Source organism: Lipotes vexillifer, unplaced genomic scaffold (assembly GCF_000442215.2).
Source record: "Lipotes vexillifer unplaced genomic scaffold, Lipotes_vexillifer_v1.1 scaffold172, whole genome shotgun sequence".
Taxonomy (NCBI): domain Eukaryota; kingdom Metazoa; phylum Chordata; class Mammalia; order Artiodactyla; family Lipotidae; genus Lipotes; species Lipotes vexillifer.
The window spans coordinates 1,524,804-1,537,540 of NW_006776799.1; the positions used below are offsets into that span (position 1 = coordinate 1,524,804).

At 39.1% G+C, this 12,737-nt stretch overlaps 1 protein-coding gene across 1 annotated transcript in view; it reads right to left on the reverse strand.

Annotated features, from left to right (window-relative positions):
- Positions 1-4,928: 4,928 nt before the first annotated feature.
- PON3 (paraoxonase 3) overlaps positions 4,929-12,737 on the reverse strand; it is a 30,851-nt gene continuing 23,042 nt past the window's right edge. The window contains exons 6-9 of the mRNA XM_007450655.1: positions 9,064-9,264; positions 7,997-8,078; positions 7,624-7,752; positions 4,929-5,171 (exon numbers count right to left, since the gene is read on the reverse strand). Of these exons, the coding sequence (XP_007450717.1) occupies positions 5,013-5,171; positions 7,624-7,752; positions 7,997-8,078; positions 9,064-9,264 (571 nt within the window). The 3' untranslated portion in view covers positions 4,929-5,012. The remainder of the gene's footprint in view (positions 5,172-7,623; positions 7,753-7,996; positions 8,079-9,063; positions 9,265-12,737) is intronic.

Below are 12,737 nucleotides of genomic sequence, written 5' to 3' on the forward strand. Positions count from 1 at the left end.
CTTTCCCTTTTCTGTGGGATGGAATCCAATACGATGACTGATCATGAGATGTTAATGCTCTGCAGAATACATGCTCCTTCGTGAAAACTACTAGACCCCTGGAGTACAATAAGGATCAGAGTTTTCATATTTATCTGTCTCAGGAACAGTCATCTGAGATCTCTGATGTGAGAGACGTTATAAATGCTTTTTAAAATTAGGAAGCGTGTATATAACACTGGCGTATAACAAGCACTGTTCTAAATTTTACATATCCTAACTCTTTTAATCCTCTTACTGACCCTAAGTGCTAGTTACTCTTACTACCTCAATTTTGAAGAAGAGAAAACTGAGACTCAGAGAAGGCCAGAGTTGCATGGTTAGTAAGTAACTGAACTGGGATTCAAATCCAGAAAATTGGGCTCCACAATCTGTGCTCTCACCCACTATGATGTACTATCTTTTAGTAATTCTATATTCTTTAAGCCACTAAATAAGAGGTCACTTTGTTACAACAGCTTAGCGTGACCTTAAAAATATAGGAAATTGAACCTAGAAGTGGTTCTAAAAGTAACCTTAAATATGTGGTTAGAGTTGAAGAAACATCACAGGCTACAAAGCTGGAGATCCTTGTAATGTTCCTCACAAAAAAATATTTAATAAAACCATTTCCTGCAGTATCTTGAAAGGCTGGCCATTTCCCCAGAGAGCAACCAGAATGTTCATATGTAAAGGTTGGTTGTTCCTTAATGTTTTTAGTAGAGGACTGTAATAAAATTATGTGCTCAGGTAAGAACTAGCAGGCCTAAAGCAGAGGCTATAGAGAAGGTCTAGAAATTTGGTTCTGTGCCCCAACACCAGGAAGTAAAATTGCTACAGCTTATAGCATTTCCCAAATGTCTCCCAGTTAGGAAAGCCAAGGGAGCCAGCCCTGTGGGAGATTATATTGCTTCCTTTTACCTATTCCTTCAGATGGCCTCAAAGGAGACAGCATTTGAATAAGGGAGAGAGAAGTGGGTAGACATGGAAACCGGGAAGTAAAGTAGGCTAAAAAACTAAGATCCAAAAAGAAATCTGAATGTTGTTGCTGGCACATGGCAATTACTGGAAACAAATAGATGCTGAAGCTTATCAGATTTCTAGGATACTTACATTTCAAAAGCAACCAAAACTCTGGCCTGGAAACGTCCTCAGATTCTCAAACCTACACCTATAAAAAGGAGGCTATTAAAATTACACAGTCTTTCCAAGACTCACTTTAGATGTGGCCTTATAGCATAATGTACCTGAAAGAATTCTGAAAGGGCAAAATTTGGATTCATAGAGGACATGGGAAAATACACCGCTGCCAAGACAAGTAACCACCTAACTTCCTCCCTGCATTGTTATGGACCAGTGACTACTGAGTATATTCTATTCTTATTCTTATTCTTATTCTTTTTTTTTTTTAACTAGGAGTGTTTATTATAGTTATTCAGCTCATACTCAACCATTGTAATTGGATGTATTGTGGGGACAATCATTTTATTTTCTAGGCTGCCTCATGCAGCCAAATCGGGACCTAACGCAGAGGTCCAAACATCACCCAGAGATCCTGTGCTTTGAGCTGGATGCAGAAATTGGATGGAATTTGGGGTTATATTTCTTGGTGAGGGAACTAATGTGTAAGAGAAGGGTACAGATGGATATTTGTTGGCTAAAAGGTGGACTGTGGCACAGACCACTAATTGTTCACTAGAATTTATTCTTTTTTTCCTCCTTGAACATATGTCTCCCCAGTCATATTACATCATCCATTTTTCTTTGCAGTTAGTTAGGTACAGCCATGTGATTAGTTTTTACCATTGGTAAGGGAGTAGAAATAATGACTACCATTCCTGATTCTAGGCCTTAAGACATGGGGTATTTCTCCCTGACATCCTCCAACCTCTTTCTCCTTCCAGTTTGATGATATACAGACATGGGGGTGACCTACCTTCCACCATGCAGATAACTATAGTAACCTAGGCAATGGTGCAGCAATAAGATGAAGCTATTGCTGCTCAAGATACACTCTCTATGCAGCTCCCCATTGCTTTGTGTCCTGGAGGCTTTCTGGGCTCCATTAATAGCTCCCTGCCTTCTGGATTCTAGTTGGGAGGGTGGAAGGGGAGATCAGTCAAGATATTTATTCCCTCTGCTGTCTCTGCTGAGTTGTCATAGGTTAGCTGCCTCTTTCTACCAATGACCAGAGCATCTATTGGGAGAGTCTCCACTTTATCTACTCTCTTCTGGTTCTAGTAACTGCTTCCACCCCTTGTTCCTTCAAACCTAGGGTTGGAAAGAGTCCCTGGACTGCCCCACCCACCCACTCTCTCTCACTCCATTGCTAACAATGGAGTGTTGTACTTTTTCTTGTTAGTTTCTTTTGTACATTCCCACCATTGTGTCAATAGTCTCCTAAAAGAACTTCTCTCAACAGCCCTGTTTGAGTGTCCTTTTTCTTTCCTGCAAAATTCCGATCAGTGATCTCTCTGGATGGCCCCATCAAGGGAAGCTGCCTCATCAATCACTTTCCTGAAAACTGCAAAATAAAAGAGAAATAGATCATCCTTTTTTTAAAGGCATTGTATGTTTTGTTTTGTATGTTACAGTAGGTCAGCCTTACCCCAATTAATAGTGTGTTATATTTTTTCTAGGAGCTTGTTCTTTTTATAAAAATTTCATATTTGTTGGCACAAAGTGTTTCATCAACCCCTCTTTTTATCTCTGTATTATCTATAGCATCTACATGTGTTATTTTTATTTCTGACATTGGATAATTGAGTCATTCTTTTTTCTTTGCAAGTCTCACCAGATGTGTATTAGTTTTTAATAATCTTTTTAAAGAATGAACTTTTGGCTTTTGTTTAATCTCTGCATTATATGTGGTTTTCTGTTTCATTTTTGACTATCATTACAAATTAGTCCAGAGCTTAGCATCTTAAAACAATCAGAAACTTTTATTACTATGCACAGTTTTTTGTAAGCAAAATAGAAATGGAAGTGTTTTTGTATAACCTAGCCTCGACAGTCACACATCACATCTAGAATATCCTGCTGATTACCCAGATCAGCCATATTTGATGTAGAAGGGAACTGTGCAAGAGAAGGAATACCAGAAATTAAGGATCATTGGGGGCCATCTTGGAGCTGTCTACCACATTGGTTTTTGCGCTTATCTTTACTATTTTCTTTCCTGAGCTCAACCACCTCCTCTTCATCACCCTAGTATCCCTGCCTGCATCTCTGACGATTTAAACAGAAAGAATGGGGAAGAAAAGACAAGGAATCATCAAAATGCAGCATCTATTGTGAGGGGCAATCCCTCTCCCTCTCAAGCCAAGTGAGGGAAGAGGCTCAAGATAATCACATAAAGATTGGAAGTGCCTACAAGAAGGGAAACTCTAGAGCTTTGTAACTTTCTAGGCCCTCACTGTGAAAGGACATATTGGTCCCTGGCAATGAGATCCCCCAAATCTCTCTGGGAGTTTTTATCATGAAGCCTTTCCTAAACTGGCCTGGGAAGAAGGCAGGGCAAATTCTTAGGAACACACCAGCATCTAAATACCCTTATTCTTCTCATCTCTAGATCTCCATGTCCCCCCTAGTCTGGTAAACTTTATCTAATTTGTGGTTGTAAGGGTTAAGGACAGAAAATAAGACATATTTACTGAAACTGGCTGTATACATGCTCTTAGTTATTTTTCTCTGTGTCCCCCTAATGGTTAGGCTTCTCAAAATTAAAATCTGAGAACTGACTATAACATTTTGCTGAGTCATTCATCCCCTAAAGCAATGGAAACTGCAGTCCTACTGTCTAAATCAGAAAGGGTTACATGGGCTAAAAAGTAGAATTTTCCCCGGCTACAGAACTTTTCAACAAAACTTACATCTAACTGAGCAAAATGACTTAGGAATTAAAAAGGTCACCCCAACACCCCATCCCCAGAAGAGAAAAAAAAAAAATTAACCAACCACTCCCCAGCAAAAGTCACAAAAAAGGAAGGGGGTGGAGTGCTTGTGTATACTAAGTCCTGTTAATGATTTCCTAAAGGTTGTCCTGGTTTTTGACCAAGAAAGGGACACTTGTATTCATTCTCATGAAACTAAGGTTGAGTTGGTCCGTAAGACAAGATTTCAATACAATACTGATATTTATTTCAGATTCTTTAGGGCCAGGTGTATGGAATGTTGCTTAATAAGTGTTTATTGAATCAACCAGAAGAGCATGTTTAAAGCAGCTGAGGATAACAGTCCTGAGGCACCATCTCCTGGGTCAGAGCCAAGATGATTACAACACTTCAGATACAGATATCACTACAAATAAAGACCTGTTACAAAGATCAGATTAGCCCTGCCCTGCCTTAAAGTAGGCAGTGTGGTCCGTCTTTGTCAGATTTTCCAGAATCTGATTTCCTGTGTCTACATTGGGAGAATGCAAGTTCAAGGAGGACTTTGGGCAGTCCCATGATGCCAATTCTTGCTTTTATCCATGGGCTGGGCACTTGATTGGTAGTTTGTGCCTTGTGCAATTGAGGGAAGAGAGGGGGAATTATAAATATTTGAACATTAGCTTTTCTCCTGGTCTGGACTGCAAGAGGCTCAGAACATCACAGTTGCAGGAGGTTAATTTTGCCACACAGTTACCAAGGAGCCCTAGGTGAGCTGGACACCTCACTTACCACAGCTCACTCATCTCATTGTAGAAAGAATATTGGGGGTGGTAGATAAAAAGAATTAAGAGGTTTAGTTTCTTGTTGGACTGTCACTATCTTGACTTGCAATTAGGGGGATATTACGTAATCTCTCTGCTTCTTTACTTCTATCCATGAGAAAAGAAGGACACTTTTTTTTTTTTTTTTTTTTTAAGACCCCAGACACATTTTTATTGGTGTGTCCAATAAAACTTTGTTATTTAGTTATTTTTATTGTCATTTACTTACAGTTCCAGTTATCATATAATTAAGGGTTTACTTTTACCAAATATGTAGACTTTTTGGAATATCTGGACTCTAGAGCACACAGTACAGAGCTTTGTGAAATACGGTGCCTATGAGAAGCTTCCCCTGGTACACAGAAGCCACAGAGCTGCCCTGAAGCACTGAGCCATTGTTGGCATACTCAGTGCTTATCCTGGGCTTCTCAGACAAAGCATTCTGGATCCGAAGTACCTGTCAAGAAAGATCATTCATTAGTAGACTATGAACAAACAGCCATCAGAGGTGTTTTCCTTCCCAAATACTCCAGGAGTAGTATGTTTCTCAGAAATCAATAAGCTAAAATCCGTACATCTTCAATCTTTTCTTTTTCTTCTTCTGATGAAAGTATCAGTGTCCTAACGATATCTAGTCAGTCAAGTGGACTAGTGATCTCACATTAGCCAAATTCCTCAGCAGATGGTTTACACAATTTTGATAGTTCGGACTTCTCTATAGAGAGAGGTAAGAACCGTGAATGCTCTTATCTAATCTTCAGTGAACAGTGTTGCTCCCTCTGTGGAAAGGTTCTTGCCTTTGGGCATTCAGGATGAGGAGGGAAACATGGGACAAGATAATGAAGGGACAACCAGTTAGCCAGCCAACCCAACCCAGAACCAGTAGATGGTAGTTTTCACAGCTGGACCCCTCCCTCAAGGAAGCATAAAGAATGCATACTTTGGAATTCAATCTGACACATCACTGCCTAGTACTGTTATTGATCCACAGGATTTACACAGTTTAGTTTGCTAATCAGTAAATACATAAGTGTTCAGGTTTCCAAATAGCCTGGATGAAGTTCACTCAAATAGGGCATGATGTGAATTAAATTAGGATTTAATTGAGGATTAGGATTTCATGAGTCATGAGTGTATATCAACATCTCTTATTAAAACAGAATTTAGTTTGTTTTTGTTTTTGTTTTTGTTTTATCTTGAGGAAGATCTTACAACTTTATCTCAGGTTTGTTACATGGAAATACTCAAGCTGGAACTCATGTCGAAAACATTAGCCTCCACCAAAAATAAAGGGTGTCAGTGATTGTGAAGAAAGAAGTCTTATCTAAAATAAACAAATGATTAAACTTGAAAATGGAGACATGAAAAAGAGTCTAAACAATTTTATCATTCTGTGGATCGTATTTTCATTCTCTTAAAGAAAATGTTGTTGGGCATTTGTAGAAAAGTTATATGTATCACTTTGGGGGGCATATATCTGAGGCCAGGGTAGCTTAGGGTAACAATTCTTCAGGTTCTAGTCTCAGGCTGGACTTTTGTTTCTTTTTATATTTTTTGATGTTTTGGGGTGTTTTGTTTGTTTTGGTTTTTTTTTTTGGTTGTTGTTGGTTTTTGTCAAGAAATTGTTGACTAGGGAATTCTCTGGCAGTCCAGTGGTTAGGACCCCGTGCTTTCACTGGTGAGGGCACGGGTTCAACCAGGGAACTAAGATCCCACAAGCCATGTGGCAGAGCCAAAAACAAAACAAAAAAAGTTGTGACTAATATGTTAATAAAAGAAACAAATCTTTTTAAAAAAATTTTTTTAGACTAAAGAATAGCAATATTGGAAGCAGAATAACTGTATGTTCTACTTTACCCACTGGGCCAATTACCAGGGTGGGATTTGAGTCTCAATTTCCCAACTCCCCAAACCTAGATTCAAACATTCTCCTCTTTGTTCAAACTTTACCTTCTCAATGAGGCATAGCCTAGTCTCCATATTTAATAAGACCTGCCATCCCTCTGTTCACAGTAATCCTGATCCCTTTTACTGTTATGCTTTTTCTTCCCATAGAACTTACCACTTTCAAACTTATTATCTAATTTACTTATTTCTTATGCTTATTGTTCATTGTCTTTCTCCCTCCCTAACAGCAGGGATCTTTGTATGTTTTAAAGTTTTCTGATTATTTTCTAAGCATTAGAACAAAGACTAGTACATTATAAGTGCTCAGTAAATTTTTGTGAAAAAATCTCTCATAGTATGTGTGCCAAGAATTTATATCTGTATTTAAATTCACTAGAGATTTTTTTATTCTTAAGCTCAATGCTATAGAAATTGCAATGCTTTATGCTATTGTTTCTAATGCCATATAAAATTCAATGGCATATGATATTATTTTAGAAGAGACTTAAACTAACATCTATAAAATGAGACATTCTTCAACACTATCATATATAATAGAACCTGCGGGCAAAATCTAATTTTGTTATGAGACCACAGTCGTTTAAACCCTTTCATGGGAGCTTCCTGTTGGGCAGTGTGAAAGATGTTTCCATATATGACTCTCCCTTTGCCTAACTTTAGGGCCTGCTCAGAGCCTACATCCTGATTGGAACTATGATATGGGAATCTGGGTCAATATGAATAATCAAGCTCATATTTTCCCATGATTCCCAATAGCAAGTACAGCCTTTGCAAGGATAGGATATGCTGTTTAGCACTGATGTTAAACTGTCAGCAGGTGACTTGAAGGGGTTAATGGGCTGTATCTCCCCATCCTGCCCCAAATCTTTACTCTTCCCATACGCAGAATTAGTTCAATTCTGGAACATCACATATGACCTGCTAAATTCTCCCAAGTCACCTCAACAAATTGACTGTTCTTGCCGCTTTTCCCATGAGCTTAGAGAAGTATAAGAACTTACTTCTGACCCTGGAGGATCCTCAGTATTATACATCAGCAGCTTGATGGCATTAGGATGGCATCCTGCCAAAACATCTCCCGTGTCAGGATCAACAGTTAAGTTATCCACTAAGGTGCCCAACTGGATTACCTTCCAACAAAGAGGAAGTAGTGAAGACATTGTTTTGACTTTCTTCCCTCCCTCCTCCCTCCCACCAGCTCCTTCTGGCTCCTGAAATTAGATTTTTGCTACTGAATTTTAGAAGCGCAAGCATAATCTCACCAACATTCTTCTAAAACAGTCTCGTTTCCTTCATTCAGGGAGCACATTCCCAGGTCAAGCTTGGGAACTAATGTAATAGAACACGCTGTGTGGGGAGACAGGGTACTTTTACCTTGAGTTGAGTTAAATCCCAGTTGTCATGTTTTTTCATTACATGAATGTTCTTATCCAGTATATCAGCTACATAGATATACCTTTGAAGTAAGTAACATTTACATTTAAGCAAGTAGTAATGAGAAATGATACTAACTTTTATTCTGGAGAAGAAATATACAAATTCACAATAGCTCAAAGTGCCACTACAGTGCCTTTCTAAACCACAGTAAAAGATAATGGACTGGTATTTTTAATACTCTTGAAGTGCTTTAAGTAAGCGTTGAATATGAGATATGACCATAACGTAATGGAATTGTGTTTCTAGATGACATATAGGCTCAGTCTCATCAGTTAGGAGTCACACTTTATTCTTTAAATTGAATGGAGGTAAGTGGACCTCTCATAAGTCCAATACAGCCTATACTTCCAGAAACTCGTGCTTGAAAAGAAGTAGCAGATGATCATCAAACTCAATCACAATTACTTTTAAAAAGAGGAAGAATACTTAGTGTTGTTTTCCACAGGGATCATCCCTATTTATTATGTCACCTTTACATTTAATATTCATGATACTCTTCTTTTTAAATAACCTTCCATTTTAAAAACACTTTAAAAGAGTTTCTCATAAAATTTTATGCTGCATAAAATAATGTCTTCTCATAGAAAATTCTGTTGTAGTATAACAGTAAGTCTGAAACTTATATAATCCCAATGCCCAATCTAAGTTGGGTCTCCCTCTACAATAAGAACTTTTGGGTAACTGAACTTAGTATAAGTGATTAAAGACCTTCTAGCCTCATAAGGGGCAGAGGTATCCTGCATTTATACTCTTTTCTAGTCACATAAGAATCTGGAACAAGGACCTCATATCCTTGAGTCAAAATCCCTCATTTTGTTGGGGGACCCTAAAGTGCAAGAGGGCAATGATTGGCTTAAGATCACACATTTATTGTGAACCCTGGCCACGCTGGATCCCTCCACACATGTATTGACTACTTAAGCCTCAGGAAGTAAGCACTTCTTCAGGGAAGGAATCCATGAAAATGTCAAGGGTAAAGGGTTGGAATTTAAAAAAGAGCTTACTTCTTGTCTGGTGAGATGGTGATCCCATTGGCAGAACTAAATCCTTTGGCCACCACTTTAACCTCTCTTGGACTGTAGAAAAGAATGTAAGTCCAGCGAAGATCCATGACCATCTCTAATAGTACCAAGAAGAAGTTGGTAAAATAGTGGTCTCTGGTGGCATAGAACTGTTCTGCTCCGAGAACCACAATGTCATTCACACTAAAATGAAAAAGAAAAAAAAAAAAAAAGACAGAGAGAGGAAAAGAAAATAGCCCATGGGCTATTTAAAATCTCAAAGACCAATAAATTCATCAGTTTGAAAAAGTATACATGAACTAGTATGGATTAAAGGATTCCACAGAAAGTACATGACTTTTTATTGCCCTGATGGATTTTCTTTTAGCCATTTGTTATTTTCTCACTCCTCCCTTCCACAGAAATCAGCAAAAACAAACAAGTATACAGATAAACCTCAAATCTGTATCAGTTGACTTGCGACTGTTTTTTTTTTTTTACAGGTGAAAGAGGTAGTCTATAATTCCCAACACACTCTGAACCTGATAGAACAAATTTAGGGTTTTTTTCATTATTATTATTTTTCTTTAAACAATTGCTAAGACTGGAATCAAAGATAAATAGAAGGCACAACAGTTTTGCTCTGGTTTTGTGTTATTCAGATTTTTAAAATTTTTTTGTTTTTTTCTTTTTTTACAAATACAAATTAAACATGAAAAAACTCTATTTCAAAAAAAAATCTAACAGTTCAAGAAAAGCTTATCAGTTGCATTCTAGACATTTAAAACCTATCTCACAATTTAAATTTCAGTGGTAAAGACAGTACGTTTTGGAACTGTTTGGTGATCGCGTATCCAAAGAAAAACTCCACTAACACCTTTTCAGTTTTTAACCATACCAGAGAGAATCTAAATTGTCAATTTTTCCACACCAGAAGGTAGTCCTGACTTTCAAAGAAGAGACAATTTAGGTTTTTCCTGCCTTCAAAATGTTTATCAAATCCTGTAATTCTCCCAGGATTTTGAAACATGTAGATAATAAGTAAGAAATATTCCAATGAATGAAACATACCAAATGTCAGTAATAAGCAAGAAACATTCCTTTGGGGAAACTGTTAAAAAAAAATCCAGTCTGTATATGCAAGTAAAGCAGGGAAATGCAGTCTTTTTTTTTTTCTTCTTTAAAAATCCATTTTTCCTAAAATATCATTCCACAAAATTGGAAGTGAAGGGCTAAAATGTGGGGGGGGGGGGTGCTAAGGAGCACACACCATTAACACAAAAAGTAAAATTGTACAAACTTAAGCAGTTTATGATAGACTAGGATCAGATTCCAAGATACCAAAGGTTGGCTGAAGAAATTTACCGTTTTGTGGGAGCGAGGCTTTGTACTGCTGCCTGAAGATCCGTGAAGAGCAATTCACTGCCTTGGAGCAATGCCCCTTCCCACTGCAAATCCTGGTTTCTGCACCATGCCTCCGCGGGGTGGGCCTCTCATCCCACCACCCAGCCCACCTCGAGGGCCTCCAGGTCCCTGCAGGTGGTTATCTCGGCGGTCCCCTTCCTGGGCCGCTCGAGTCTTCTTTTCTTCCACATTCAGATGGACCTCACCTCTGAATGTGATGGGCCTGTTGCTAAGCACCTTCTGAACAGGCTCAGAATCATCAAACGCAACGAACCCAAAATTGGGTAATTTCCCACTGTTGTTAATATGCAGCTCCACCATATTCCCCTAATTTTGAAAAAAATCTTTAAGCTCTGATCTGTCCACCTCATGAGCAGGTTGCCGATAAAGAACTGGTCAGGGAGATCAGCTCGGTGCTTTGTGTCCTCCTAGAGGGGTGGGAGGGAGACGCAAGAGGGAGGAGATATGGGGATATCTGATGACTAGAAAAAAATGTAAAAAAAAAGATTGAACCTGTGTGTGTGTGTGTGTGTGTGTGTGTGTGTGTGTGTGAAGCTTCTTTACTCAGCAACTTTGTAAAATACACAATATTGTCAATAAAGTTAATGTGCCACCCTTTCTAGTGGCATTTATGATTTAAAAAAAATTTTATTTTATATTGGAGTATAGTTAACAATGATGTGTTAGTTACAGGTGTACAGCAAAGTGATTCAGTTATATCCATACAAGTTTACATTAAATTTAGGAAAGAAAAATTTGGATGAATCAGGAAATACTTTGAGGTTGTGTTGTACAATGACTCTCCCAATGTTACTGGGCTACTTGTCTTTTAGGTCTCAGCTTACGCAGTCCTTCCTCCAAAAAGTATTAATACCATAGATTAAGTTAAATTCCCTCATAATTTGTTCCATAGCACCTTGTTCTACCCTTTGAAATGCTTGGGTATGTGTTTATCAGGGTACCTCTCAAGGTCCTCTTTAGATCCTCAAAGCCACGCCTGCCCTATTCCAGCTGGCACTATTTCAACCAGCTCTGCACAGGATCTGACAGACTTTCCACAGTGTACCCTTATAGCACCTTACCTCATGTCTGTTATAGGCCTCTTACTCCCATTTCCAGGCTTCCGTGTCAAATTCAAAGCACAGGATATCACCAGACTTGCCTTGCACATGGGTAAAAAGGTATGTGCAGGAATTAACACCCCTTGAGGCAAACCTCTGACTACTGAGAGATGCGGGGCGGGGGTGGATAAACTCCTCTTCCTTTCTTATCTTGGCCAGATTGTCTTGAAATGAGGTTTATGTTGCTTACTGGAGGGCAATCCCATGATTTCAAGCAGTCGGTTGCACTTAGCAGTAGCTGGCTTAACAATGCATTTGCTATAGACTCTCTCCCATATGAGTTTCCTGGTGCTGCTGTAACAAAGTACCACAAACTGGGTGGCTTAAGACAACACAGATTTACTGTCTCATAGTTCTGGAGGCCAGAAGTCTGAAATCAAATTGTTGACAGAGCCATGCTCCCTCTGAAGGTTCTACTGGTGGATCCTTCCTTGCCTCTTCTAGCTTCTGGTAGCCTCAGGCATTCCTTGGCTTGTAGATGCATCACTCCAATCTCACTTTCCATCTTCACATGCATTCTCCCTGTGTGTCCATCCGTCTTCTTATAAGGACATCAATCATATTGGATTAAGGGCACACTCAGCTCTAATACAGCCTCATCTTAACTAATTACATCTGTAAGGATCCTATTTCCACCTAAGGTCATGTTCTGGGGTATCAGGGGTTAAAATTTCAACTTATCATTTTGAGGAGACACAATTCAACCCATAACACTCTGCTTTCCCTGCATCTCTGACCTCTGCATCCTGGGCTGGTACTCCCTAACAAAGGAGTTGTGTCTTGAGTTTTCCCTCAGGCTGTGCTTTCTGAGGCACTCTTCCCACAAGGGGATGTTATTGCATTTGACCCTCACAATCACCAGGTAGGTAAGTCAGGCCTTTGAGGGAATCCCCATTTTGCTGAGGAAAACTGAAGCACAGGTTGAGTGACTTGTCCACAGTTTCTCAGTCACCCAGCAGTGGCAGTCCTGGTCCCCACTGAGCCTCAGAACCCAGCACAGTGCATCATGGGAAAAGTCAACAACTTCAAGTTCTCTTACTTCTTCTGCCTCTCCTTTTGTTGCCCCCAAATTCTATGGGGAGAAAAATTCAAATGTGTTGTTGAGAAAGAGAGCAAAGGAGAGAAGATGAACTTCCTTCCTTTTCTTTCCCT